The sequence below is a fragment of the Oncorhynchus keta genome, chromosome 17 (genome assembly GCF_023373465.1).
Source record: "Oncorhynchus keta strain PuntledgeMale-10-30-2019 chromosome 17, Oket_V2, whole genome shotgun sequence".
NCBI lineage: Eukaryota > Metazoa > Chordata > Actinopteri > Salmoniformes > Salmonidae > Oncorhynchus > Oncorhynchus keta.
In genome coordinates this window covers 7,586,563-7,613,607 of record NC_068437.1, presented here as the reverse complement: position 1 = coordinate 7,613,607, position 27,045 = coordinate 7,586,563, and the positions used below count along the sequence as shown (strand labels likewise).

Here is a 27,045-nt window from a genome sequence, read left to right as displayed (position 1 = left end):
AGGAATATATAAATATTAGGATGAGCAATGTCTGAGTGGCATAGACTAAAATACAGTAGAATAGAGTACAGTATATACATATGAGATGAGAAAAAAAGATGTAAACATTATTAAAGTGCTAGTGTTCCATTATTATAATGGTCAGTGATTTCAAGTCTATGTACGTATATGAGGCAGCAGCCTCTAAGGTGCAGGGTTACGTAACCGGGTGCCATCAACTCTGATGGCATTGAGATAGAAGCTGTTTTTCAGTCTCTCAGTGCCAGCTGTGATGCACCTGTACTGACCTCACCTTCTGGATGATAGCGGGGTGAACAGGCAGTGGCTCGGGTGTTTGTTGTCCTTGATGATCTTTATGGCCTTCCTGGGACATTGAGTGCTGTAGGTGTCCTGGAGGGCTGGTAGTTTGCCCCCGGTGATGCGTTGGGCAGACCTCACTACCCTCTGGAGAGCTTTGTGGTTGCGGGCGGTGAAGTTTCCATACAAGGCGGTGATACAGCCCGACTGGTTTTTGGTGCCAAACTAGATTTCTTCAGACTCCTGAGGTAGAAGAGGTGCTGTTTGACCTTCTTCACCGCACTGTTTGTGTAGGTGGATAATTTCAGATCATCAGTGATGTGTTTGCCGAGGAACTTGAAGCTTTCCACCTTCTCCATTGCAGTCCTGTCAATGTGGATAGGGGCATGCTCCCTCTGCTGTTTGCTGAAGTCCACGATCAGCTCCTTTGTTTTGTCGACATTGAGTGAGAGGTTATTTTCCTGGCACCACACTCCCAGAGCCCTGACCTCCTCTCTGTAACTGTGTCGTCCTTGTTGGTAATCAGGCCTATTTCTGTTGTGTCCTCTGCAAACTTGATAATTGAGTTGGAGACATGTGTGGCCATCTAGTCATGGGTGAATAGGGTGTATCAGAGGGGGCTGAGCACACACCCTTGTGGGTCACCAATTTGTAAGTCGCTCTGGATAAGAGCGTCTGCTAAATGACTTAAATGTAAATGTAAATGTCCTGGTTCAGCAAAGTGGCCCCCTGTATTGGACAAAAATGAATGGCATGTCATTGGCATCGGACAAACCATATACACATTGGCCAATACCACCCAATTCGGCGTTGATTCATCCAAAGTGTATTGCAAATGCCATATGGTAATTGCCAGTTGTAACACTTTAAAAATTCAACAGGGGGCAAATGCGCTCCACCGGGGTTTTTCATATTGGATATGTAACCCAAATTAATGTCCAAAAGTAAAATTTTGAAAAAATGAACTTTTTTTTCAAAAACTTATCACCCCTTAAAAAGTGCTTTCTGGACCGTTTTCGAAATTCTTTCGATTTTTTTGTCAATTACACATGTGTAAGAACTGTATGAATATACTTTTGTCCAATTTTATTATCATAATTTTTTTTTTTTTTTTTATATGCGCATAAGGAATATGTTTTGTCCAATTCCAATATGATTTCATAGGAAGTCAAAAGTCAAAAGTCAAAAATGTCAAAATTTTGTAAAAAACTTCACACACCCATAAAAAAGTGCTTTCTGGACCGTTTTTCGAAATTCTTTCGATTTTTTTGTCAATTACACATGTGTAAGAACTGTATGAATATACTTTTGTCCAATTTTATTATCATAATTTTTTTTTTTTTTACATGCGCATAAGGAATATGTTTTGTCCAATTCCAATATGATTTCATAGGAAGTCAAAAGTCAAAAGTCAAAAATGTCAAAATTTTGTAAAAAACTTCACACACCCTTAAAAAAGTGCTTTCTGGACCGTTTTTTGAAATTCTTTCAATTTTTTTGTCAATTACACATGTGTAAGAACTGTATGAATATACTTTTGTCCAATTTTATTATCATATTTTTTATATATTTTTTTAAATTGTGCATAAGGATTTTTTTTGTGGGCCAAATGACGTAAGAAATTTGACATGCTCAAAAATCCTGCAGAAATGCAAAATTGACTGGCCTGATGAACTCGGGATGGCCGGGCAGTGATAGTTGTTCCTTTCCATCACTCGTTGTGTTGACTTCATCATGTCCATTTTGTGATGTTTTTTCACTATATAATCATATTGCAAGTGCACGTGCATTTGCAATATGTTTCAATGTGCATTTACCATATGAAATTTGACCTTGCTCAAAAATGCAAAATTGACTGGTCTGATGAACACAGGATGGCCGAGCAGTGATAGTTGTACATTTCCATCACTCGTTGTGTTGATTTCATCATCTCCGTTAGGTGATGTTTTTACACTATAGAATCATATTGCAAATGCACGTGCATTGTTGTGCAACTGGTAACCCAAAAATAAAAATATGGTTGTAAATGCATTTACCGGTCATTCTGATATTAATGCTCGCTATGGGAACACAGGATGGCCGGGCAGTGATAGTTGTACATTTCCATCACTCGTTGTGTTGATTTCATCATGTCCATTAGGTGATGTTTTTACACTATAGAATCATATTGCAAGTGCGCGCGCATTTGCAATATGTTTCAATGTGCATTTACCATATGAAATTTGACATGCTCAAAAATGCAAAATTGACTGGTCTGATGGACACAGGATGGCCGAGCAGTGATAGTTGTACATTTCCATCACTCGTTGTGTTGATTTCATCATGTCCATTAGGTGATGTTTTTCACTATAGAATCATATTGCAAGTGCACGCGCATTTGCAATATGTTTCAATGTGCATTTACCATATGAAATTTGACATGCTCAAAAATGCAAAATTGACTGGTCTGATGAACACAGGATGGCTGAGCAGTGATAGTTGTACATTTCCATCACCTGTTGTGTTGATTTCATCATGTCCATTTGTTTATGTTTTCTCACTTTTGCAAAGTCACTGTGCATTTGCAATATGGTTCAATGGGCAGGTACCATCACGAATTTGTCATGCTATAAAAATCCTGCAGGAATGTGAAATTGACTGGTCTGATGAACACAGGATGGCCGAGCAGTGATAGTTGTACATTTCCATCACTTGTTGTGTTGATTTCATCATGTCCATTAGGTGATGTTTTTCACTATAGAATCATATTGCAAATGCACGTGCATTGTTGTGCAACTGGTAACCCAAAAATTAAAATATGGTTGTAAATGCATTTACGGGACTCCTATTATCCATGCCCGCTATGGGAGTACCCTACTACGGCCCTCTATCTATGGGGGCAGTCCTGAGTGCTTTATGGACTGTTTAAAATATTCTGATGGATACGCATGTTGTGCAACTGGTGATTGAAAATAGGCACCTGGTAACCCAAAAATGAAAATATGGTTGTGAATGCATTTACCGGTCATTCTGATATTAATGCCCGCTATGGGAACACAGGATGGCCGAGCAGTGATAGTTGTACATTTCCATCACTCGTTGTGTTGATTTCATCATGTCCATTAGGTGATGTTTTTACACTATAGAATCATATTGCAAGTGCGCGCGCATTTGCAATATGTTTCAATGTGCATTTACCATATGAAATTTGAAATGCTCAAAAATGCAAAATTGACTGGTCTGATGGACACAGGATGGCCGAGCAGTGATAGTTGTACATTTCCATCACTCGTTGTGTTGATTTCATCATGTCCATTAGGTGATGTTTTTCACTATAGAATCATATTGCAAGTGCGCGCATTTGCAATATGTTTCAATGTGCATTTACCATATGAAATTTGACATGCTCAAAAATGCAAAATTGACTGGTCTGATGGACACAGGATGGCTGAGCAGTGATAGTTGTACATTTCCATCACCTGTTGTGTTGATTTCATCATGTCCATTTGATGTTTTTCACTATAGAATTTTGCAAAGTCACTGTGCATTTGCAATATGGTTCAATGGGCAGGTACCATCACGAAATTTGTCATGCTATAAAAATCCTGCAGGAATGTGAAATTGACTGGTCTGATGAACACAGGATGGCCGAGCAGTGATAGTTGTACATTTCCATCACTGTTGTGTTGATTTCATCATGTCCATTAGGTGATGTTTTTCACTATAGAATCATATTGCAAATGCACGTGCATTGTTGTGCAACTGGTAACCCAAAAATAAAAATATGGTTGTAAATAAATGCAATTAATGACTGGTCTATGGACACAGGATGGCCGGGCAGTGATAGTTGTACATTTCCATCACTCGTTGTGTTGATTTCATCATGTCCATTAGGTGATGTTTTTACACTATAGAATCATATTGCAAGTGCGCGCGCATTTGCAATATGTGGACTGTGCATTTACCATATGAAATTTGACATGCTCAAAATGCAAAATTGACTGGTCTGATGGACACAGGATGGCCGAGCAGTGATAGTTGTACATTTCCATCACTCGTTGTGTTGATTTCATCATGTCCATTAGGTGATGTTTTTCACTATAGAATCATATTGCAAAATGCATTTGCAATATGTTTCAATATGCATTTACCATATGAAATTTGACATGCTCAAAAATGCAAAATTGACTGGTCTGATGAACACAGGATGGCCGAGCAGTGATAGTTGTACATTTCCATCACTCGTTGTGTTGATTTCATCATGTCCATTAGGTGATGTTTTACACTATAGAATCATATTGCAAGTCGCGTGCATTTGCAATATGTTCAATGGCATTTACCATATGAAATTTGACATGCTCAAAAATGCAAAATTGACTGGTCTGATGGACACAGGATGGCCGAGCAGTGATAGTTGTACATTTCCATCACTCGTTGTGTTGATTTCATCATGTCCATTAGGTGATGTTTTTCACTATAGAATCATATTGCAAATGCACGTGCATTGTTGTGCAACTGGTAACCCAAAAATAAAAATATGGTTGTAAATGCTTTACCGGTCATTCTGATATTAATGCTCGCAAAATTGATGGGAACACAGGATGGCCGGGCAGTGATAGTTGTACATTTCCATCACTCGTTGTGTTGATTTCATCATGTCCATTAGGTGATGTTTTTCACTATAGAATCATATTGCAAGTGCGCGCGCATTTGCAATATGTTTCAATGTGCATTTACCATATGAAATTTGACATGCTCAAAAATGCAAAATTGACTGGTCTGATGGACACAGGATGGCCGAGCAGTGATAGTTGTACATTTCCATCACTCGTTGTGTTGATTTCATCATGTCCATTAGGTGATGTTTTTCACTATAGAATCATATTGCAAGTGCATTTGCAATATGTTTCAATGCATTTACCATATGAAATTTGACATGCTCAAAAATGCAAAATTGACTGGTCTGATGGACACAGGATGGCCGAGCAGTGATAGTTGTACATTTCCATCACTCGTTGTGTTGATTTCATCATGTCCATTAGGTGATGTTTTTCACTATAGAATCATATTGCAAGTGCGCGCGCATTTGCAATATGTTTCAATGTGCATTTACCATATGAAATTTGACATGCTCAAAAATGCAAAATTGACTGGTCTGATGGACACAGGATGGCCGAGCAGTGATAGTTGTACATTTCCATCACTCGTTGTGTTGATTTCATCATGTCCATTAGGTGATGTTTTTCACTATAGAATCATATTGCAAGTGCGCGCGCATTTGCAATATGTTTCAATGTGCATTTACCATATGAAATTTGACATGCTCAAAAATGCAAAATTGACTGGTCTGATGGACACAGGATGGCCGAGCAGTGATAGTTGTACATTTCCATCACTCGTTGTGTTGATTTCATCATGTCCATTAGGTGATGTTTTTACACTATAGAATCATATTGCAAGTGCGCGCGCATTTGCAATATGTTTCAATGTGCATTTACCATATGAAATTTGACATGCTCAAAAATGCAAAATTGACTGGTCTGATGAACACAGGATGGCTGAGCAGTGATAGTTGTACATTTCCATCACTCGTTGTGTTGATTTCATCATGTCCATTTGTTTATGTTTTCTCACTTTTGCAAAGTCACTGTGCATTTGCAATATGGTTCAATGGGCAGGTACCATCACGAATTTGTCATGCTATAAAAATCCTGCAGGAATGTGAAATTGACTGGCCCGATGAACTCGGGATAGCTGGGCAGTGATTCTGGTTCATCTCCATGGCTCGTTAGGGTTGATTTCAGAATGTCACTTTTGGTGATGGTCCCTCTCCGTTTAAACATATTGCTAATGTACAAAAGTCAACTAGCAAGTCAGTGTCCATCAGTCAATTAGATGTCATTTTGACACCAAACTGATACCAATTGACACCAAACCCACTTTTTCCAACTCATTTAGAAGCCAACTATCATATATGTCAGAGCAGGCCCATAATTCACAGCGCCTTTAGTTTAAAACATAATAAAAACGTAAAACACATAGTTACGTTCTAGCTGCGGGTCCAGGTCAGACATTATGTGAAGGCCTATGTGAGGCGACCCCGAATCCCGAGTTTCGGCTCGATAGGTCCTTCGGTGCCCGAGTAAAACCCTAATTGGTGCTGAAAATCCACTTTTTCCATGCCTTGCTATGGGGTCCTTGAATGAGCTATCGGACCGAAACGTTGGGGTCCGTCTCTATGGGCCGAGCCGGTTCCAATGCACCTAGTCTTGTGTCTCTGAGACTTTTCTAAATGTCGCCATTTTCGTAATGGTCAAAATGAATTGAAATCATTGCAAATGTACGAGGCTATTTCTCGGTCCGAGAACCTTCTAGAGCCACCTAACTCACCACGCACTATCGACCCGAGGTCTAGAACAGGTTTCTAAAGTTTCGGAACTCTAGGTCTGACGGTTCTTTTAGCTCGAACAAAGCTAACTATTGGAGGCACTGTCTGTCTCTACAACCCCCAATACGTCCCTCCTTCCAAGTTGTGTGTCTGTGTGATTTAGTTTTCCTTTGAAATTTTATGGGAAAAATGACTGATTTACAGTTCATGGGGTTGCCTAATCACACATATGAAGTTTTGGACAGATCTGACTTTTTAACCCCTCGAAACAGCCCCTGAGACACCAATTAAGGCACTTCCGGTTGGCACAGGAAGCTATAAGTCAACACATATCCTCACTGGGCTATGCTTTTACAGAATCCTGTGTTTTAAGTCCTTACGTTAAGAATTGACTGATTTACACAGGGTTGAATGCACTATGTCTATCAAACTGCAGGCAGGTAATGGAAAAACACTTTTAGGGTGATTTTAACCACTTCCGGTTGGTCCAGGAAGCCTAGAATCAACACAGGTAGACCTCATACTGGCCTGATGGACTGTTATCAAAGACAGGTTCATACGGCATTCATAACCCATATAGACTTCAGGTTGAATTTAGGGGTGCAGGCAATGTATTCCTATGGGGAGAGAAGTCAATGCAAACTATTTGAAGTAAACACCTTCTTTTAACTATTAAGGGTTAATGCCACACGGTCAACGTTAGGCTTGCACGGATCGGAAGGACCTTAGGAACGTACCTGAGGTCGAATTGTGCTTCTCACCCTAACGGTTCTCTCACTGTCACCCAAAAGCAAATGACGTTGTGGGGCAGGCTTCATTTTGGGCCTACTTTTCTAATGGTCGCTGCGCTCAGACCGAGCGAGCTACGGTCAAGCGGGATATCTCGTTGAACTCGGCACGGCCTAGAGATTATGTTTATGCCATTGCCTGCTCTCTGTGTCTTTGAGAACCGCACTTTTTCACTCCAGCCTTGCTGTGTGTGCGTGTGAGAGCTTTTCTTTGACATCTGTTGGGAGAAATGACTGATTTACAGTTCATGAGGGTTACCTAGTCACACATATGAAGTTTTGAAAAGATCTGACCTTTTTAACCCTTGAAACTGCCACTGTGACATCATTAAAGGCACTTCCGGTTGGCACAGGAAGCTATAAGTAAACCCATGTCTTGATTGACATAGAAACTTACAGAATCCTGAGTTTTAAGTCCTTACGTTAAGAATTGACTGATTTACACAGGGTTGAATGCACTATGTCTATCAAACTGCAGGCAGGTAATGGAAAAACACTTTTAGGGTGATTTTAACCACTTCCGGTTGGTCCAGGAAGCCTAGAATCAACACAGGTAGACCTCATACTGGCCTGATGGACTGTTACCAAAGACAGGTTCATACGGCATTCATAACCCATATAGACTTCAGGTTGAATTTAGGGGTAAAGGCAATGTATTCCTATGGGGAGAGAAATCAATGCAAACTATTTGAAGTAAACACCTTCTTTTAACTATTAAGGGTTAATGCCACACGGTCAACGTTAGGCTTGCACGGATCGGAAGGACCTTAGGAACGTACCTGAGGTCGAATTGTGCTTCTCACCCTAACGGTTCTCTCACTGTCACCCAAAAGCAAATGACGTTGTGGGGCAGGCTTCATTTTGGGCCTACTTTTCTAATGGTCGCTGCGCTCAGACCGAGCGAGCTACGGTCAAGCGGGATATCTCGTTGAACTCGGCACGGCCTAGACATTATGTTTATGCCATTGCCTGCTCTCTGTGTCTTTGAGAACCACACTTTTTCACTCCATCCTTGCTGTGTGTGCGTGTGAGAGCTTTTCTTTGACATCTGTTGGGAGAGATGACTGATTTACAGTTCATGAGGGTTACCTAGTCACACATATGAAGTTTTGAAAAGATCTGACTTTTTTAACCCCTCGAAACAGCCCCTGAGACACCAATTAAGGCACTTCCGGTTGTCACAGGAAGCTATAAGTCAACATATATCCTCACTGGGCTATGCTTTTACAGAATCCTGAGTTTTAAGTCCTTACGTTAAGAATTGACTGATTTACACAGGGTTGAATGCACTATGTCTATCAAACTGCAGGCAGGTAATGGAAAAACACTTTTAGGGTGATTTTAACCACTTCCGGTTGGTCCAGGAAGCTTAGAATCAACACAGGTAGACCTCATACTGGCCTGATGGACTGTTACCAAAGACAGGTTCATACGGCATTCATAACCCATATAGACTTCAGGTTGAATTTAGGGGTAAAGGCAATGTATTCCTATGGGGAGAGAAGTCAATGCAAACTCTTTGAAGTAAACACCTTCTTTTAACTATTAAGGGTTAATGCCACACGGTCAAGGTTAGGCTTGCACGGATCGGAAGGACCTTAGGAACGTACCTGAGGTCGAATTGTGCTTCTCACCCTAACGGTTCTCTCACTGTCACCCAAAAGCAAATGACATTGAGGGCCAGGCTTCCTTTTGCGCCTTCTTTCAAGGTCGCTGCACTCAGAGCGAGCTACGGTCAAGCGGGGCGTCTCGTTGAACTCTGCACAGCCTGGAGACTATGGTGATGCCATTTTTTGTGTTGATTTCAGAATGCCATTTTGGTGATGGTCCCTCTCCGTTTAAACATATTGCTAATGTACAAAAGTCAACTAGCAAGTCAGTGTCCACCAGTCAATTAGATGTCATTTTGACACCAAACTGATACCAATTGACACCAAACCCACTTTTTCCAACTCATTTAGAAGCCAACTATCATATATGTCAGAGCAGGCCCATAATTCACAGCGCCTTTAGTTTAAAACATAATAAAAACGTAAAACACATAGTTACGTTCTAGCTGCGGGTCCAGGTCAGACATTATGTGAAGGCCTATGTGAGGCGACCCCGAATCCCGAGTTTCGGCTCGATAGGTCCTTCGGTGCCCGAGTAAAACCCTAATTGGTGCTGAAAATCCACTTTTTTCCATGCCTTGCTATGGGGTCCTTGAATGAGCTATCGGACCGAAACGTTGGGGTCCGTCTCTATGGGCCGAGCCGGTTCCAATGCACCTAGTCTTGTGTCTCTGAGACTTTTCTAAATGTCGCCATTTTCGTAATGGTCAAAATGAATTGAAATCATTGCAAATGTACGAGGCTATTTCTCGGTCCGAGAACCTTCTAGAGCCACCTAACTCACCACGCACTATCGACCCGAGGTCTAGAACAGGTTTCTAAAGTTTCGGAACTCTAGGTCTGACGGTTCTTTTTAGCTCGAACAAAGCTAACTATTGGAGGCACTGTCTGTCTCTACAACCCCCAATACGTCCCTCCTTCCAAGTTGTGTGTCTGTGTGATTTAGTTTTCCTTTGAAATTTTATGGGAAAAATGACTGATTTACAGTTCATGGGGGTTGCCTAATCACACATATGAAGTTTTGGACAGATCTGACTTTTTTAACCCCTCGAAACAGCCCCTGAGACACCAATTAAGGCACTTCCGGTTGTCACAGGAAGCTATAAGTCAACACATATCCTCACTGGGCTATGCTTTTACAGAATCCTGAGTTTTAAGTCCTTACGTTAAGAATTGACTGATTTACACAGGGTTGAATGCACTATGTCTATCAAACTGCAGGCAGGTAATGGAAAAACACTTTTAGGGTGATTTTAACCACTTCCGGTTGGTCCAGGAAGCTTAGAATCAACACAGGTAGACCTCATACTGGCCTGATGGACTGTTACCAAAGACAGGTTCATACGGCATTCATAACCCATATAGACTTCAGGTTGAATTTAGGGGTAAAGGCAATGTATTCCTATGGGGAGAGAAATCAATGCAAACTTTTTGAAGTAAACACCATCTTTTAACTATTAAGGGTTAATGCCACACTGTCAACGTTAGGCTTGCACGGATCGGAAGGACCTTAGGAACATACCTGAGGTCGAATTGTGCTTCTCACCCTAACGGTTCTCTCACTGTCACCCAAAAGCAAATGACGTTGTGGGGCAGGCTTCATTTGGGCCTACTTTTCTAATGGTCGCTGCGCTCAGACCGAGCGAGCTACGGTCAAGCGGGATATCTCGTTGAACTCGGCACGGCCTAGACATTATGTTTATGCCATTGCCTGCTCTCTGTGTCTTTAAGAACCACACTTTTTCACTCCATCCTTGCTGTGTGTGCGTGTGAGAGCTTTTCTTTGACATCTGCTGGGAGAAATGACTGATTTACAGTTCACGAGGGTTACCTAGTCACACATATGAAGTTTTGAAAAGATCTGACCTTTTTAACCCATGGAAACTGCCACTGTGACACCATTAAAGGCACTTCCGGTTGGCACAGGAAGCTATAAATAAACTCATATCATGATTGGGGTATGCCTTTACAGAATCCCGAGTTTTAAGTCTTTACGTTAAGAACTGAGTTATTTACGGAGGGTTTAGTGAGTGTGTGTTATTTCAGAAAATCATAGAAAATCACAGAAATCTCGCAGAGCTCCGCAGCACACTTTAAAAAGATTCGTAAGAACAACCTGCAACTGGATCTGTAACCGTTGAAAAAAAAAACACCTATCCGTGAACATCACCAAGGTGTCGTTGTACGATTTCTCTTAAATGACGATAGATAAATGGCTGGTTCTTTTTTATTGACACCGGAGGCTCCTTGACTTTGACGTGAAGTGGAAAAATAATTTCTCTATTTTCATTTTGGACCTTTAATCCCAGATAAATGGCCATAACTCAAAAACCGTTGAGGCCTAGACGCCATCTTGTTCGGGGCCAACTGCCCATTATGCCGCCCCTACGCTCACCGAGTTTCGGCTTCTAAATATTTTCAGTTTTCGAGATAAGGCCCCGTCGTGAATCGTGATGTTTTGTAGCAATAGCCATATGATTGCTTATGCCCTCTTGTGGGAATTTCCGGGACATGGGAAAAATGACATAAATCTTATTATTTTTGTAAAACGGAAACCGAATGTCCGACAACGTTCATTTGATGACTTCCTGGTAGGTCCGGCCCTGCCGCTCGGCCCGACGCCGTCCGCGAATTTTACAAACGATTTCGGACGTCTAGTAAGGGACCGTACATTTGCAATATGGACTTTCTCACTAACCATACAGGTACTGCCGAATTCTTCCCTTAAGGTATGAAAGAGCGCTTTCATTGACAGCAGAAGGCTCGCAGCTCTGCTGTTACCCTCTGTTTTTTTTTAGGTACCACCAATGAGAAGAGAGGTGGAGGGTCAACATTAAACACATTTAATAACAAAAACAGAGGTGGGGTCGTATTGGATACTGTGTCCAGTTCAATTTCTGAATTGACTGATGTTGAAATTAGTTTTACTCAGTGATTTATATATATATATACTAGTATAGTTTTGAGATTATGGGAAAATGATTAGACCAAAGGCGAGGACACAACAGCTCACCTGACACGAATGAATCCAAACATTCTGCTTGATTTTATGTGAATTTGACATTTACTGTACTTTTCGCAGCAACGAAATCTGAAAATACTCTGGATACATTCAGGAACATTTATAAGAATATTCCTGGAAAATGTGTGGTAGGTCAAACATAAGACAAAAACATGACAAGGGTTTGAGTGAGAGGACTAACTGGTGTCTCCAATGGAATTAAAATAATGAAAAGGGTGTTGCAAATACTAGACATTTCTGCTGTACTGTATTATTAGTAATCACCTTCAGTCCCACATTGTGGATGTGTTAAGTGCCAGGTCTCTCTCCATTCGGAGATGTTAGCATCAAGCCTATCTGCCGGTCAGTACTCCATCACATCTTGCAAGTCTCCAAGTGCCGGCTCCAGAGATGCATCTATGAAAACACACTCACAGTCACTGTTCAATTACCGATGGCAGTTAGGATAGGTGATATCTGACAAACATGTTGAACAGGTCAGACTAGACCTACCTAATTCTGATCTCCCCATCGACGACCGTTGGTGAGCAGGCAAGAGGTGAAGCAGGAGGTAAGGTCTTTGCCAGGGCCCCATTGATGGGCATGGCAGCATAGATCGGCTCCTGGCCCCTCATCAAAGAAACTGGTCAGTCACACGAACACACAAACACAAAGCACTGATTACATTATCAAAATGGTGGTTATGATTAGTATGGTGGAACCAACCTGATCGCTGCATTCACCTTCCTGTCTATTTCACTTCAGATATCATGATATGTGAAATAGAATGGTAAAACACAGCAATCAGGCTGATTCCACCAGCCTAGGTTATGAAGGTGAATTGGGACAGATGTCACTAACCTGATTCAAGTGGCCTCCCTGTTTCATTTATAGGAAGGCTCACAGCGAGGCCATGTCTGTGTAATGCTGAGGGTCCCCTTGTTGGTCCTCTCGATGTTGCATGCTCGGCTGCAAACTGGTCATCTTTCGAACAACTGCAGCAGCCAATCTTCATAAACAATGTACTTCCTCATCTTATGAGGTGGTGTTGACTGGGAGGGCCTGTGACAAGTTGATACAATAGACAGCCAAGTGGTCAATTGCATTTTGTTATAAAGAAAGGACATTTTTTGAAATTGCACTTCACAACCAAAATGACAATACACAAACTTGTATGCGCTACGACCTAAGTTGTAATGAGGTAGCGAGCTAGCTAGCTAGCGAACTACGCTAATGTTAGCAAAACAAAAACCGTAAGCTAGCCTGCCTCACTAGCTAAGGTTAGCCTGCCTCGCCTGCCTCGCTTTATCAAAAGATAAACTGACACTAATAATAACTACTTACACGTCACCATGAACACATTACAAACATCTACATGTTGATTATATGTTTTTTATTGGCAGAGTAATCTAATAGCTGGTTGAGAGAATGCCAAAAGTGTACAAAGCTGTCATCAAGGCAAAGTTGGCTACATTGAGGAATCTAAAATATATTTTGATTTTTAAAAATGTTACTACATGGTTCGATATGCGTTATTTCATCGGTTTGATATCTTCACTATTATTCTACAATGTAGAAAATAGTTTAAAAAAATAAGAAAAACCCTTGAATGAGTAGGTGTATCCAAACTTTTGACTGGTACTGTATATATTCCAGATTTTTCAGGGGGTGCTTCAGCACCCTTTCCGTGGCTATGGCTATGATGCTGCCCTCTTATTATTATTATTATTATTATTATTATTATTATTATTATTATTGCAGAACATTGGACTTCGCTATTATTATATTGCCTATGGTCCAGGACATTTCGACAATGATTTAGTTTCTTTCCCAGTTTATAACCAACCTGACTCAGCTAATTATTAGAATCAGGTGTGCTAGATTAGGGTTGGAGGCAAAACCTACAGGACGCTCTCCAGGAACAGGGGTGGGAAGCCCTGCTTAAACTATACTGAAAAAAATATAAATGCAACATGGAACAATGTCATCAATTTTGACTGAGATACAGTTTGTATAAGGAAATCGGTCAATTTAAATAAATTCATTAGGCCCTAATCTATGGATTTCACATGATTGGGCAGGGGTGCAGCCATGGGTGTGGCATAGGCTTCATTACAGACAGAAATACTTCTCAGTTTCATCAGCTGTCCGGGTGGCTTGTCTCAGATGACCTCGCAGGTGAAGAAGCACAATGTGGAGGTCCTGGGCTGGCGTAGTTACACGTGGTCTACGGTTGTGAGGCCGGTTGGACATATAGCCAAATTCTCTAAAATGAAATGGGCGACTTATGGTGGAGAAATTAACATTCAATCCTCTGACAACAGCTCTGGTAGACATTCCTGCAGTAAGCATGGTCCCTCAAGCACGGTCCCTCAACTTGAATTATCTTGGCAAAGGAGAAATGCTCACAATTTGAGAGAAATAAGCTTTTTGTGTATATGGAAAATTTCAGGGATCTTTTATTTCAGCTCATGAAACATGGGACCAACGCTTTACATGCTGGGTTTATATTTTTGTTCAGTATGTATTTTTCTTTCCATGATATTGTAAAACTTTGTTTTAAACAGTACAAAACAATTTGATCTCTAACAACATTTAGCCTAGCCTAAAATTCAACGCATGGCTACAAACACAGGCACTGAATTAATGATACTATTCGATGATCCTGTTTTTATAATTTGTTTGCATAAACGCATATAGTCCGATATAAAACTTTACAAAACCATTGCTTTATTGTAGGTATATGTAGCCTACGCTACTGTGTGAGAGCTGCATGGAAGAATTCCAATGCCTATGTTAGAAATGGCAAATAGAGAGACATTTCTTCTAATTTCTCTGCCTGGCAAAAATGTACATTTTATATGACTGGAGACATTATCAGAATCTTTTTAAGACAACAAAAAATACAGGGATGGCTATATAGCCTGCCACTGACAGTCTGCTGCTGACAGGTCTGTGGGTTCATTGTGTGAATGAATGTTTGAATAGTTCTGCCAGTTTTTTTTTTTTTTTTTTTTTTTTGCCATGCATCATTGTGACAATGTATCAATTTAGCCAATGGGATCACATCACACCAGAGCGAATAATTTTCAGTATAGCCTAGGCTACTTGCTTAAGAGCTAGAGAGAGGGCGAAGGGATAGGGTAGTTGCCAGCGGAGATGCGTGAATTACAAGAAGGGAACAGTGAAATATCCGCCAGAGTTTAGGTTACCCATATCAATAAGTGGTGTCACAGATTTAGATAAAGCACTAAAATGTAAATGCAGGCTTAGTGTCAACATAACTACCCAATGCTTCACTAAAATTAATCAACGGCTAATAGGCTATGGACAGGTTGCGTTTATGTGTTTTCTATTTTCGAATGGTTGTCAATTTGAGATGTGCCACTGATCTACACACAATACCACACAATGGCAAAGTAGAATTTTGTTATTCGAAATGTTTTGAAATTATTTATTTTGAATTTTTAAGTAAAGCTGAAATGTCTTTCATCAATAAGTATTCAACCTCTTTGTTATTGCAAGCCTAAATACATTCAGGAGTAAACGTTTGATTAAGTCACAAATTGCATGGACTATGGGTGCATATTTTCAAGCATAGTGGTGGCTGCATCGCATGGGTATGCTTGTCAACTACAAGGATTATGGAGTTTAATTTTATTTTTTTTATAAAAAGAAACCAAATAGAGCTTAGCACAGGCAAAATCCTAGAGGAAAACCTGGTTCTGTCTGCTTTGCAACAGACCCCGGGAGACAAATCACCTTTCAGCAGGACAATATGCTAAAACTCAAGGCCAAATATACACAGGAGTTCCTTACCAAGACAACATTGAACATTGAGTGACCTAATTAAAGTTTTGATTTTAAACCGACTTAAATCTATGGCAGAACTTTCAAATGGATTTCAAGTAATGATCAACAACTGACTTGACAGAGCTTGAAGAGTTAAACAAAAATAATACATGGGCAAATATTGTACAATCCAGGTGTGCAAAGCTCTTAGACTTACCCCCAAAATACTCGAGCTGTAATCGCTGCCAAAGGTGATTCTAACATGTATTGACTACAATATATCTAATCAGGATATATTAGTGTTTTATTTTTCATTCATCTTTAAAAGTGTTAGAATTTCTTTTAGAGTATTTTGTGTAGATCGTCAATAAAAAAATACAATTAAATCCATTATAATCCCAATTTGTAACACAACAAAATGTGGAAACAGTCAATGGATGTGAATACATTCAGAAGGCATTGTATATCACAGCTGTCTCTATCTTCACCTTAAAACTGCATTGTTGTAAGCTTTTCACGGTAAAGCCTGTTGGTTTTTGACGCATGTGACAAATACGATTTGATTTGAACATTCCCCCTCAATTTACATGATAGGCTACATTGGTTTAGCATACTCCAATAATGTAGACTAGTTTTTGATATCCTACAGAAAGGATTTAAAGCTAAGGCAAGGTTTTTGGGGAAATGAGAAATTGATTTGCTTATGTGTCTGAGTGCGATGCGCTGCAGGTGGCTTTGGTTGATGGGTCCTTTTAAAGTGTGTATGTGTGTATCAGTTTGCTAATTCTCTCTATGTCCATTCAGAAAGTTTCCTAAAATAGGCCTAGCCTGTCTGGACTCCGACCTTGCGGTGGTCCAGAGAAACTGCACTCCGGCAGTGATGCTGGGGTAATAATTACATTGTTAGTTAGGCCTACAGTGGATTGAAGCATGTTGCATATAATTACCGTTGGAGTGCATAATTGCCATGGTGTTTATGCCAAGGTCCAATGCAACGGTGCCCCCCCCCCAGCACAATATAGTCTACAGTTACCAGCAGTAGGCTTACCATGTAAGAAGATACGATTCTTTTGAACCTAAAAGACAATCTAATCAAAATTGTATGAGTAGACCCTCTCACAGTTGAGGCTTAAGTGTATTATAATAGCCTGCAGATGAACAATATATTTCAATGCTATTTTCTAAGACGCAGCTGTCACGACATGTCAGTCAGACGTTCAATGATAGGCGACAGTACGCATTCATCTCGTTATTGTCTCTTTTCACCCACGATAGACATAATTGTAATCCAAACCCAACCTCGTTGTGATGCACTGAGGTTCCAAACTTATAGACCAGACTGACTTTATGACCAACATGATCCTATTTACACTTTGTAGTAAATTTTGACACAAAAATCAATGTTTCTGACTCATATCGATGCCACATGGGCTGTTTTCAAAGGGATTTATTTTTTATTTTTTTGTGTCAGTCAGTCTTTAAATAGATGCAATTTTGTTCTTGAAAAATTTAATTGAAATCCTGTAGAATTCCATTCATTCCTATGGAAGACTGCTCCTACTAGGGAATACCAATATGGCTGACTGGTGGCTTTTAAGCCTCTCATTGGCCAATAGATAGCATCAGCAATCCAGGGTTTATATACTGTACTTCATTGGTTTTATCTCAAATATTCCATGGGAAACTCATCTCATCTGCATTCTTTTTAAGGTTTAGAGAATTTAGACCTCACATAATACTCTAATCCCCATTCCCACTCTTTTGAAAAACGCCAAGGCCACTGTTCTCTTAAATGAGCTAGGAGTCAGAGTGCTGTGTGAACAGTTTGTATGACGCAAGCACACAAATTATCTTCAGGAAATGTACCTTTTCGTCTGTCCTCCCTTCCTCTCCACTAAAGGACGAGAGGCTTACGGTGACGCGGGCAGCTCCTGTCAATGGGACACCAGCCATCCTGCACTTCCACTACCAACTGAGCGAGTGCCGCACGGCCTGCTGGGAAACGGCCCTCTCCTCAGACAGCCTCTTTCTGGAGATCCCCGCTGGGGCACTGGCGGAGGGCAGCAAAGAGGGGTAAGCATAGGCACACACACACGCAGACGGACAGACAGGCAGGGTGTTACACACAGCTCTGAGACACATACCCACAGCTCTGAGACACATACCCCAACATAAATGTTGGATGGCCTGTTAGGTTACTAATTTCACATGCAAGTTATACTCTGACAACATTTATAGTATAAGGACAATGGAGTGTGCACATGCTAACAGAAAGGACGAGGTGGGTAGCTAGCTAAGTGTGTCATTGTAGCAAAGTATTTATCAACAAAAAATCGGATCTAATTTTCGTTCTATTATCTATTACCATGATTGATTTTGGCCCAATAGGCCTGGCACATTACCTCTTTCAATGAGCTTTCAGTTTTGATAGGATTATTTTATCTAAAAATCCTTTAGGCCTACCTACAGAAAGAAAACTACACATCCCTGCACAGCCTGGTAAGAGTGGCACAAAGGGTGTTAAGCGTCTCCAGTGACTCTGCAAGCGTTGACAGGGTATTCTCCTCTGCTGGCCTGCTCTCCAGGGACCAGACTCTGGTCAAACTCATGTTTCTAAAAATGAATTCAAAAGGCACGTAAGACTGAGCCTAATAAGGCATTTTTTCAATTTTAATTGAATTCTAAGTAAGTCACAGTTTATGTGCAATTTATAATCTATAATTATTTAATACAACTTCATGTTTAAATTCTGAGCGCTTAATGTCCCTGCCAACCCAGTGTCACACATTCAAATGATTCAGTATTTATTTATTTGAAGGCTATAGCTTTGAAATAATGTAAATAATATAGCCTAAATAATAAATTAATCGTTCCTTCTTAGGCTACCTGTCTGGCTCCTGACCTATTTAGAGTGTTTATATGCTGTTTAATACTATATGACATGTAGCCTACTTGAAATTATAAGCTCCTTTTACAGTCACTTTTTCCTGTTATTTATTGAAATACTTTTCATTCAAATCATATTTTATTTAACTAGGCAAGTCAGTTAAGAACAAATTCTTATTTACAATTATTATTATTATTATTATTATTATTACAATGATGGCCTACCCCGGCCAAACCCGAACGACGCCGGGCCAATTGTGCGTCGCCCGACTGGATTCCCAATCACGGCCAGATGTGATACAGCCTCTATAGACTGTAGTGACTCCTCTTGCACTGAGATGCAGTGCCTTAGACTGCTGCGCCACTCGGGAGATTTGGTTTCAATACTTCAAAACCAAATGGTAGGTCCAGGTAGTCAAAAAAAATAGATGTGTGTTGGTTAAATTGTGATTTGAATGAATGGAGTGAATTTGGAGCAGCAGTTTAATTTTGAGCTAGGAGCGGTTTTTAGCGGAGCAGTTGGAAAGGACGTGGAGCGCCGGAGTGGTGTGCAAGCCACCGCTCCATGAGCAATAAGTGGGATTTCCCGAACACTCAACTCCACTCGCATACTCTGATCTGGACCAGAGGGACACCTTTGTGAGAATTCTGTTAATTGACTACAGTTCAGCATTCAACACTATTGTTCCCTCCAAGCTCGGCACCAAGCTCAGAGCCCTGGGTCTGGACACCACCGTCTGCAACTGTATCCTGGACTTCCTGACGAGCAGACCATAGGCTGTGAGGATTGGCAACAACACTTCTACCACACTGACTCTTAACAAAGGGGCCCCCCAGGGGTGTGTCCTCAGCCCTCTGCTGTACTCCCTGTTCACCCACAACTGCGTGGCTTTGCACAAACTCAATGGTTGTAGGACTGAACCTACAACGACGAGTGAACCTAAAAGGGAGGAGGTAAGTGAACTGGTATTGCGGTGCCAGTCCCTCAACGTCAGCAAAACAAAATATTTGATTGTTGACTTGCTCCGATCCACATGAATGGGACTTCTGATAGAGTCAATTGTTTTAAGTTCCTCGGCGTCCACATCACCGAGGACTTGACATGGACCAACAACATCACCAGTAGTCAAGAGGGTGCAACAGCGCCTCTACTTCCTAATGCTCCTGAAGATATTCTGTGGAAGAAATCTAACTTACAGCATTTTGCCATGGTGCGGAGAGTAAAATGTGCAGTTTATAACGCTATTCTACACATTTTGTCACGAGGGGCACATGCCCTGTGTGCTTGTTCGGTAATCCGGCCCTACACGCATGTCCCTTACATATGACTAATAAAACTTGAACAAAATGCCTTTCAGGGAGGCTATTCTCTCTCTCTCTAGTCCCCCTATCGGCACACATTTTTGCAGTAGTCCCGAACAAAAAACACCTGACTCATTCAACTTGTCACGGGCTTGATCAATATTTGAAAAGTAGAATCAGGTATGTTTCTTCTTGTCAACAGGGCCACTACAAAAATATGTACTGTTCGGGGTACTCGAGGACTGGGGTTGGGGAACACTGTTCTATAGTCCTTTCCTTTTATGAATAGAAATGAGCCATTTACGCGGCGTCGTCATGTAATATGTCATCAGTGTCATGTCAATATCCTCTTGGCACGGCATTGGCGCGGTGCCAGCACAGTCTCAGCGTCTTCTCCAACACTGCAGAGCTAATTCTAAGGGCCACTGCAGCTGCCACTGCATTATTATGTAAGTCACTCTCTTATGTAAAAACAGTGCATCATCTCATTCTCTCCCCCTTCTCTTTCTCCCCAGGCTCACCAGCCTGCTGGAGTTTGCTGAGGAGAAGCTGAAAGTCAACTACGTGTTCTTGTGGTTCGATAGAGCCAGAGAGGATCGACGTAAGCGCTCCACTATTTAGTGCTGGATTCAAAAGAGGAGTGCAGCTAGAATTCTTATTTGAAACCAAAAAATGCCACCCCGCCTCTGTTTTGGGGAAAAGCTCTGGATGGATGCAAGGACTGACCATCCATGATATCAAAATTATAGTTTTAAACATGTTGAGGCTATACACTGTTTGTTTACATTTACATTGTTTACAAGATTAGAGTAAAACAATCTTATATTTTGGGTTCTGATGAGGTATGACATTTGAACTAGGCATTTATACATTATATTCTTAAAGAATCCATGGCTATATATCATTTATGTATAAGTCACAAATGGATGAAGCAACTGCCAATAATGGGCACATTGGTTAGCACATGGTTAGCATTGGCATGCTAATTCATTTCCATATAATGTACTTGGACTGTCCCAATTAGATGTTTAGCCTATGATAAACATTGGAAAGCAAGGGTTTCAGTTCCTTTCCAACTGTAGAACATTTCCTTGGAGAAAAAAAAACATTGAATGGATAATGACATTTGATTGAGCTATCCTTTTGTATATTAATAACGTCCATGAAATAAAACGACCATAGCTTATAAGTACACTATACATAAAAAAGTATGTGGACACCCCTTCAAACGAACCACACCCGTTGCTGACCGGTGTATAAAATCGAGCACACAGCCATGCAATCTCCATAGATAAACATTGGCTGTAGAATGGCCTTACTGAACAGCTCAGTGATTTTCCACTTGGCACCGACATAGGATGCCACCTTGACAACGTCTAATTTCTGCCCTGCTAGAGCTACCCCGGTTAACTGTAAGTTCTGTTATTGTGAAGGTTAAACGTCTAGGAGCAACAACGGCTCAGCCGCGAAGTGGTAGGCCACACAAGCTCACAGAATGCCTAAAAATTGTCAGTCCTCGGTTGCAACACTCACTGCTGAGTTCCAAACCGTCTCTGGAAGCAACGTCAGCACAAGAACTGTTAGTCAGGAGCTTCATGAAATGGGGTTCCATGTCCGAGCAGCCGCACACAAGCCTAATAAGATCACCATGCGCAATGCCAAGGGTCTGCTGGAGTGGTGCAAAGCTCACCGCAATTGGACTCTGGAGCAGTGGAAACGTGTTCTCTAGAGTGATGAATTACAATTCACCATCTGGCAGTCCGACAAACGATTCTGGGTTTGGTGGATGCCAGGGGAACGCTACCCGCCCAAATGCCTAGTCCCAACTTTAAAGTTTGGTAGAGGAGGAACAATGGTCTGGGACTGTTTTTCATGGTTCGGGCTAAGCCCCGTAGTTCCAGTGAAGGGATATCTTAATGCTACAGCATACAATGACATTCTAGACGATTATCTGCTTCCATTGTTATGGCAACAGTTTGTGGAAGGCCTTTTCCTGTTTCAGCATGACAATGCCCCCGTGCACAAAGTGAGGTCTGTCAGAAATGGTTTGTCAAGATCGGTGTGGAAGAACTTGACTGGCCTGCACAGAGCCCTGACCTCAACCCCATCGAACACCTTTGGGATGTATTGGAACGCCGACTGTGAGCCAGACCTAATCCCCCAAAATCAGTGCCCGACCTGACTACCGGTAATGCTCTTGTCCATACAGAAATGGTTTGTCGAGATCGGTGTTGAAGAACATGACTGGCCCTGACCTCAAACCCATCAAACTCCTTTGAGGTAGAATGGAACACCGACTGTGATCCAGGCCTAACCAACATCAATTCACAACCTCAGTAATGCTCTTGTGACTGAATGGAAGCAAGTCCTCGCAGCAATGTTCCACCATTTCATTTTTGTATTTTTATTTGACCTTTATTTAACCAGGCAAGTCAGTTAAGAACAAATTCTTATTTTCAATGACGGCCTAGGAACAGTGGGTTAACTGCCTTGTTCAGGGGCAGAACAACAGATTTTTACCTTGTCAGCTCGGGGATTCGATCTTGCAACCTTTCAGTTACTAGTTCAATGCTCTAACCACTAGGCTACCTGCCACCCCGCCATCTAGTAGAAAGCTTTCCAAGAAAGTGGAGGCTCTTATAGCAGCAAAGTGGAGACCAACACCATATTAATGCCTATGAATTTGGAATAAGATGTTCGATGAGTAGGTGTCCACATACTTTTGGTCATGTAGTGTATCTTGATTATAGAAGTGACAGTGATGTTCTAGCGAAGTTAAGCTGAGAGAGTGCTTCTAATCTGGTACCCAAGACAGAACGGCCACAACACTGGTTAATCCTGTCCTGGTTCTGCTAGGTTCACTAACTTCTCTGCATGGTCTCTCTTTTTCTCTGAACAGTATCCATCATAAAGACTTTCCACTACATGGGCTTTGAGGTGGTGAAACCCGGCAACCCTCTGGTGCCGGCTCGGACAGACCTCATCTTCATGGTCTACTCTCTGGAAAACAGCAGCTCCGATGAGGAGTGAATGAAACACCGGACCACCCTGCCGCTCCCTAGCCCACCCATGACCCCCACAGAACCCCTCCCGCCAGCTGCCTTCATCCCTGTCCCCCATCCTCAAACTGTGTGCCCCCTCCCTAACCCCAAAGATACTCTTCCACCCAAACCTCTACCCTTCTCATTGATTGGGTTGTCACAATTTTGTAGACTCTATTATAAGAGGGATGTGCTGCTTGGGGATGCTAAGATCTCTGTGGTGATACATCTTCCCCTGATGAGCACAGAGGTGGAGCATGGAAGGGCGGAGCTTGGACCGAGTCATCACCCGATTGGTTCAGATTTTATTAATCGCCCCACTCCATGCCAGGCTTTACATGCCTGCCCACAACAATCCAACAGGGTGACCTTTTGGCTGGAAGAAAAAGCATATCTATACTCTGACAGCTTGCACGGAATATCAAAGAGCCTGACTTGGGTCTTTTAATGTACAGTAGTTTCTATACAAAGCAGGGCTTGTTTAGTAGGGACAGTAATGTAATGGGTAGCATAAGGGAATTATCTTAAGGGGATATTTGCCTGGGTATGGTTGGGTCACCATGAATGAATGAATTGTTCTGCTTGTATTTTTTTCTATGATAGGGACAAGTATAACACTGATCTTTCCGTTACAATTGCATTCATTCATTCATATATTTTTTTTCTCAAACTGTTGGGTATATTAAGTCTTCATTCCTACTTTTGCGTCACTAGCTATGATCTTTCAGCTTACGGTTTTCTTATTTTCTTACCAGATTATAGTTAGCGTGATATTGTTAGTCTCGTTTGATATTTGAAAGCTGAGCGAAGGTCGTTGTTTTGAATGTTGGGTCAGGGCAATCTAGTTCACAGCTCTCTGCAGCAGTGACGTGCGTTCCCCTCACTTGAGGTCGCTCAGCTACGCAATGAACCTGTGAAACTAACACCTGAATTATTGATCCAGTAGAGGTACATCGAGAAGAGTGGAAGAGCATTAAACATAAATGTTGTAATCCATTCTCACTCGGCACATAAGTCCCCACATAAATATGGCTAGACTTAGCCCTCATCATTTAGCATGGGCTGAGACAGCTCTTCCTGGTTTCAATCCCAGTTAAAAGTCATATCTTTGTATACAGTTCTATCAACCAGAGCCCTTTTGTACTAGTAGTACCACCCACAACAACACCTCTGCTCAGTTGAAACTATCTTGAGAGGGTTGTGGTGGGGCCTTTTCCGCCTAAGAAAAGAGTGCAATGTTCTCTTTTACACTTCAGTCTTATTTCCCACATTCATCCCTAGCTACCCAAAGCAATGTGGCAAAAAGGAAACCAACCCATGAAGGGAAAAGTCACAACACAAGCACTTTAGGTAGCCACGTAAAATCGAGTGGAAGTGCATTAGGGTCCATTACGGAGATGTGGCCAGCGCCTTCTATTTTGTTTTGCCGTGCAAACCAGACATAATTGCCAAAGAAATAGTTCCATGTTCAGCAGTAACAGTTCAAAAGTCCCGGTCAACAGTAATCCTATAGGATACTGGCTTAAATTTCTTTCTCACACTAACAAGATCCCTAAAACAGTGCTAGGGTGACCTGGTTTGTTCAGGAAAGCAGTATACAAATATATTCCCCTACCAATAGCATTTTGTCTCAGAGGAACATGGTCAAGAGTGATGTGTGCTTGGGATCCTATGTGCAGGGGGCTTTCATTTTTGCATGTGTGTAGAGGTTGAGTCTTCATAGATGGGTTAGATGATGTCACAAAAACTATACACACTTCAAATGGGGCAGTTGTCCATGAGGAGTTGTGATTCTGATTGGCCAGATATCTACCAACAATGACAAGAATCTGCCATGTGGGGAATTGTAAATGACTAATTTTTAGCTAGTTTCATCATGTTCTTGATACCATGTTTTGACTGATTTGATTGATTTCATGTCAATGCTTATGGGAAAATGTTGCTAGCTTGTGACGAAAACAAGTCTATTCATCTTCAGAGTTATATTTTTATGTATCTTTCTTGTTTGATAGTTTCTTATAGACTAGTTTAGTTGTTTTGTTTACAGTGGCATACAGAGAATCATTCAATGGCAATCCGTACTTGTATACCTTTTAACTTTTTCTGTCCGGAAAAAAATAAAATAAAAATCTATCTTGCTTGTGTTTGTTTATCCATTGGGATGTTTGTGCATAGTTTCTGACAATTGAGAGAGAATGTGTTCGAGTAAGAATTTATGTCTCTGGGTTTGATCCTGGGCTTTGGCACCAAAAAAAGGAATATAATAAACGGGATAGTAACCGACTCATGAGCACCATTATTTGACAGCCAGACAGAACCTGTACTGACAACGGTCCAACAAACCGGTTGTTTAATTTAGCATTTAATCTTCTGTAATTGGCAGTAATCAGGATGATGTAGTGGTGACGCTAAATAGGGTCGGTCATATCCCACCTACAAGACATAAGACAAAAAGTAAATTGTAGAATTAGAAAAAAGTGCACTGTTATTCCTGCACTGATGTTATACGTGTTGACTTCATAGAAGTCAATGTCATCCCCAGGGCTTTATTCCATTTCCTGTACCATTTAGACTTCAGTGGTCTGGCCCCGACAAAGACTTCTGTGAAGTCAAACCTTTGCTTTATTGCTGCAGTATGATATGATACAATGGGGAACAGCAATACACCATGTGTGGGCCTTCCCTTTATCTCAGATGTAGCACAAATACATTTTGGGTCTGCTGTCTGTCGGCCTACACTTGTGTGTATGATTGTGAACTACCACCTCAACCTTATTTAGACAAGGCTTTATAAAACCTAAAAAAAAGTATACAACAAAAGTAACCTAGTGCATGTGAGAGACAAAGATGTTGGAATTAATGGAATAGGTGAGTCAAATGCAGAGTTGTTTATCAGAATGAGTAGGCCAAAGGCTATAAAACGCTCTTCTCCTGCTGGGCTCTCAGCTCTCTTGCTGATTCAACCAATAATCTTCTGACTGTTTCCGGGAAACTGTCCCGACACTCCTGATGTTCTGCCAAGCCCACTTTGTCCCAAATTGGTTGATCTTTCCGTCTATTTCCGGTGTCAGGCCAGTAAAGGTGCTGTGCTACATGCCTTATGGTCCACTTCACCTAGGCATTTTCCACAGTCCAGTGTCAAGGCAGCGCAAAGGACAGACCTTGACCTCTGACCTCATTACAGGCATTGTGTGCAGATGACAGAGTTAGGCCTGTTTACTGCTAAGTGGAAAGTAACTTGTTTAGCCTAGGTTGCCCCCAAGGCATCTGTTCGGTTTCATAGCAGCAGCATGGTTTGAAACTGACTTTAAAACTCCTATTCATCTATGTAGTCACAATCACTATGGTCTCAGACATTCAGACATGCTATTTAGTCTGAATGTGGGCCTATTTTGTTGCTGGGTTACAAGGTGTATTTTAGGCCTTGTACACACTCAGGTTGTAAGGCTGATGTACAGTACAACACATTTCGATGATTTATTTCCACACAAAATGTTTTATGCAACATGACTTTGACACAACAGAAACCCAGCTGCCATTCTGGCTCCCATCACTAATCCCTGGCGGTGCAAAAAAGGACAGTCAGTCTCTTCTGACCTTAATCTTCACTTTACACAACAAGCCTTCAGATTGACGCTCTTACCGCATGGATGTCAGTCACGACCTTTTGCAGAAGTCCCTTTTCTGCATGTACAGCGATCAGGGTTCGAGGATCAGGTCAGCAGAATTAAAGCAAGGTAGAATCAATGACTAATCACTTCTAAAAATGACCGACTCATCTTTTACATCACATCTGATATCCGCCAATTCCACCAGAAAAGCGCATGGAGTATGGATGTTGCATTTAGGGAACTTCAATATTCTCCACATTACATGATATGAACATTTCCTCAGCACTGATGGCTCAGCATACAGCTTACAGCATAAGTCACATTCCCTCTCAAACATACTGTGTTCTCAA

The 27,045-nt window shown here is 41.4% G+C and overlaps 1 protein-coding gene across 1 annotated transcript in view; it reads left to right on the top strand.

Moving 5' to 3' along the window:
- The window catches only part of oaz2a (ornithine decarboxylase antizyme 2a), a 55,806-nt gene extending 30,578 nt beyond the window's left edge, over positions 1-25,228 (top strand). The window contains 3 exon segments of the mRNA XM_035790485.2: positions 17,756-17,928; positions 20,559-20,644; positions 22,943-25,228. Of these exon segments, the coding sequence (XP_035646378.2) occupies positions 17,756-17,928; positions 20,559-20,644; positions 22,943-23,073 (390 nt within the window). The 3' untranslated portion in view covers positions 23,074-25,228.
- The last annotated feature ends 1,817 nt before the right edge of the window (positions 25,229-27,045 follow it).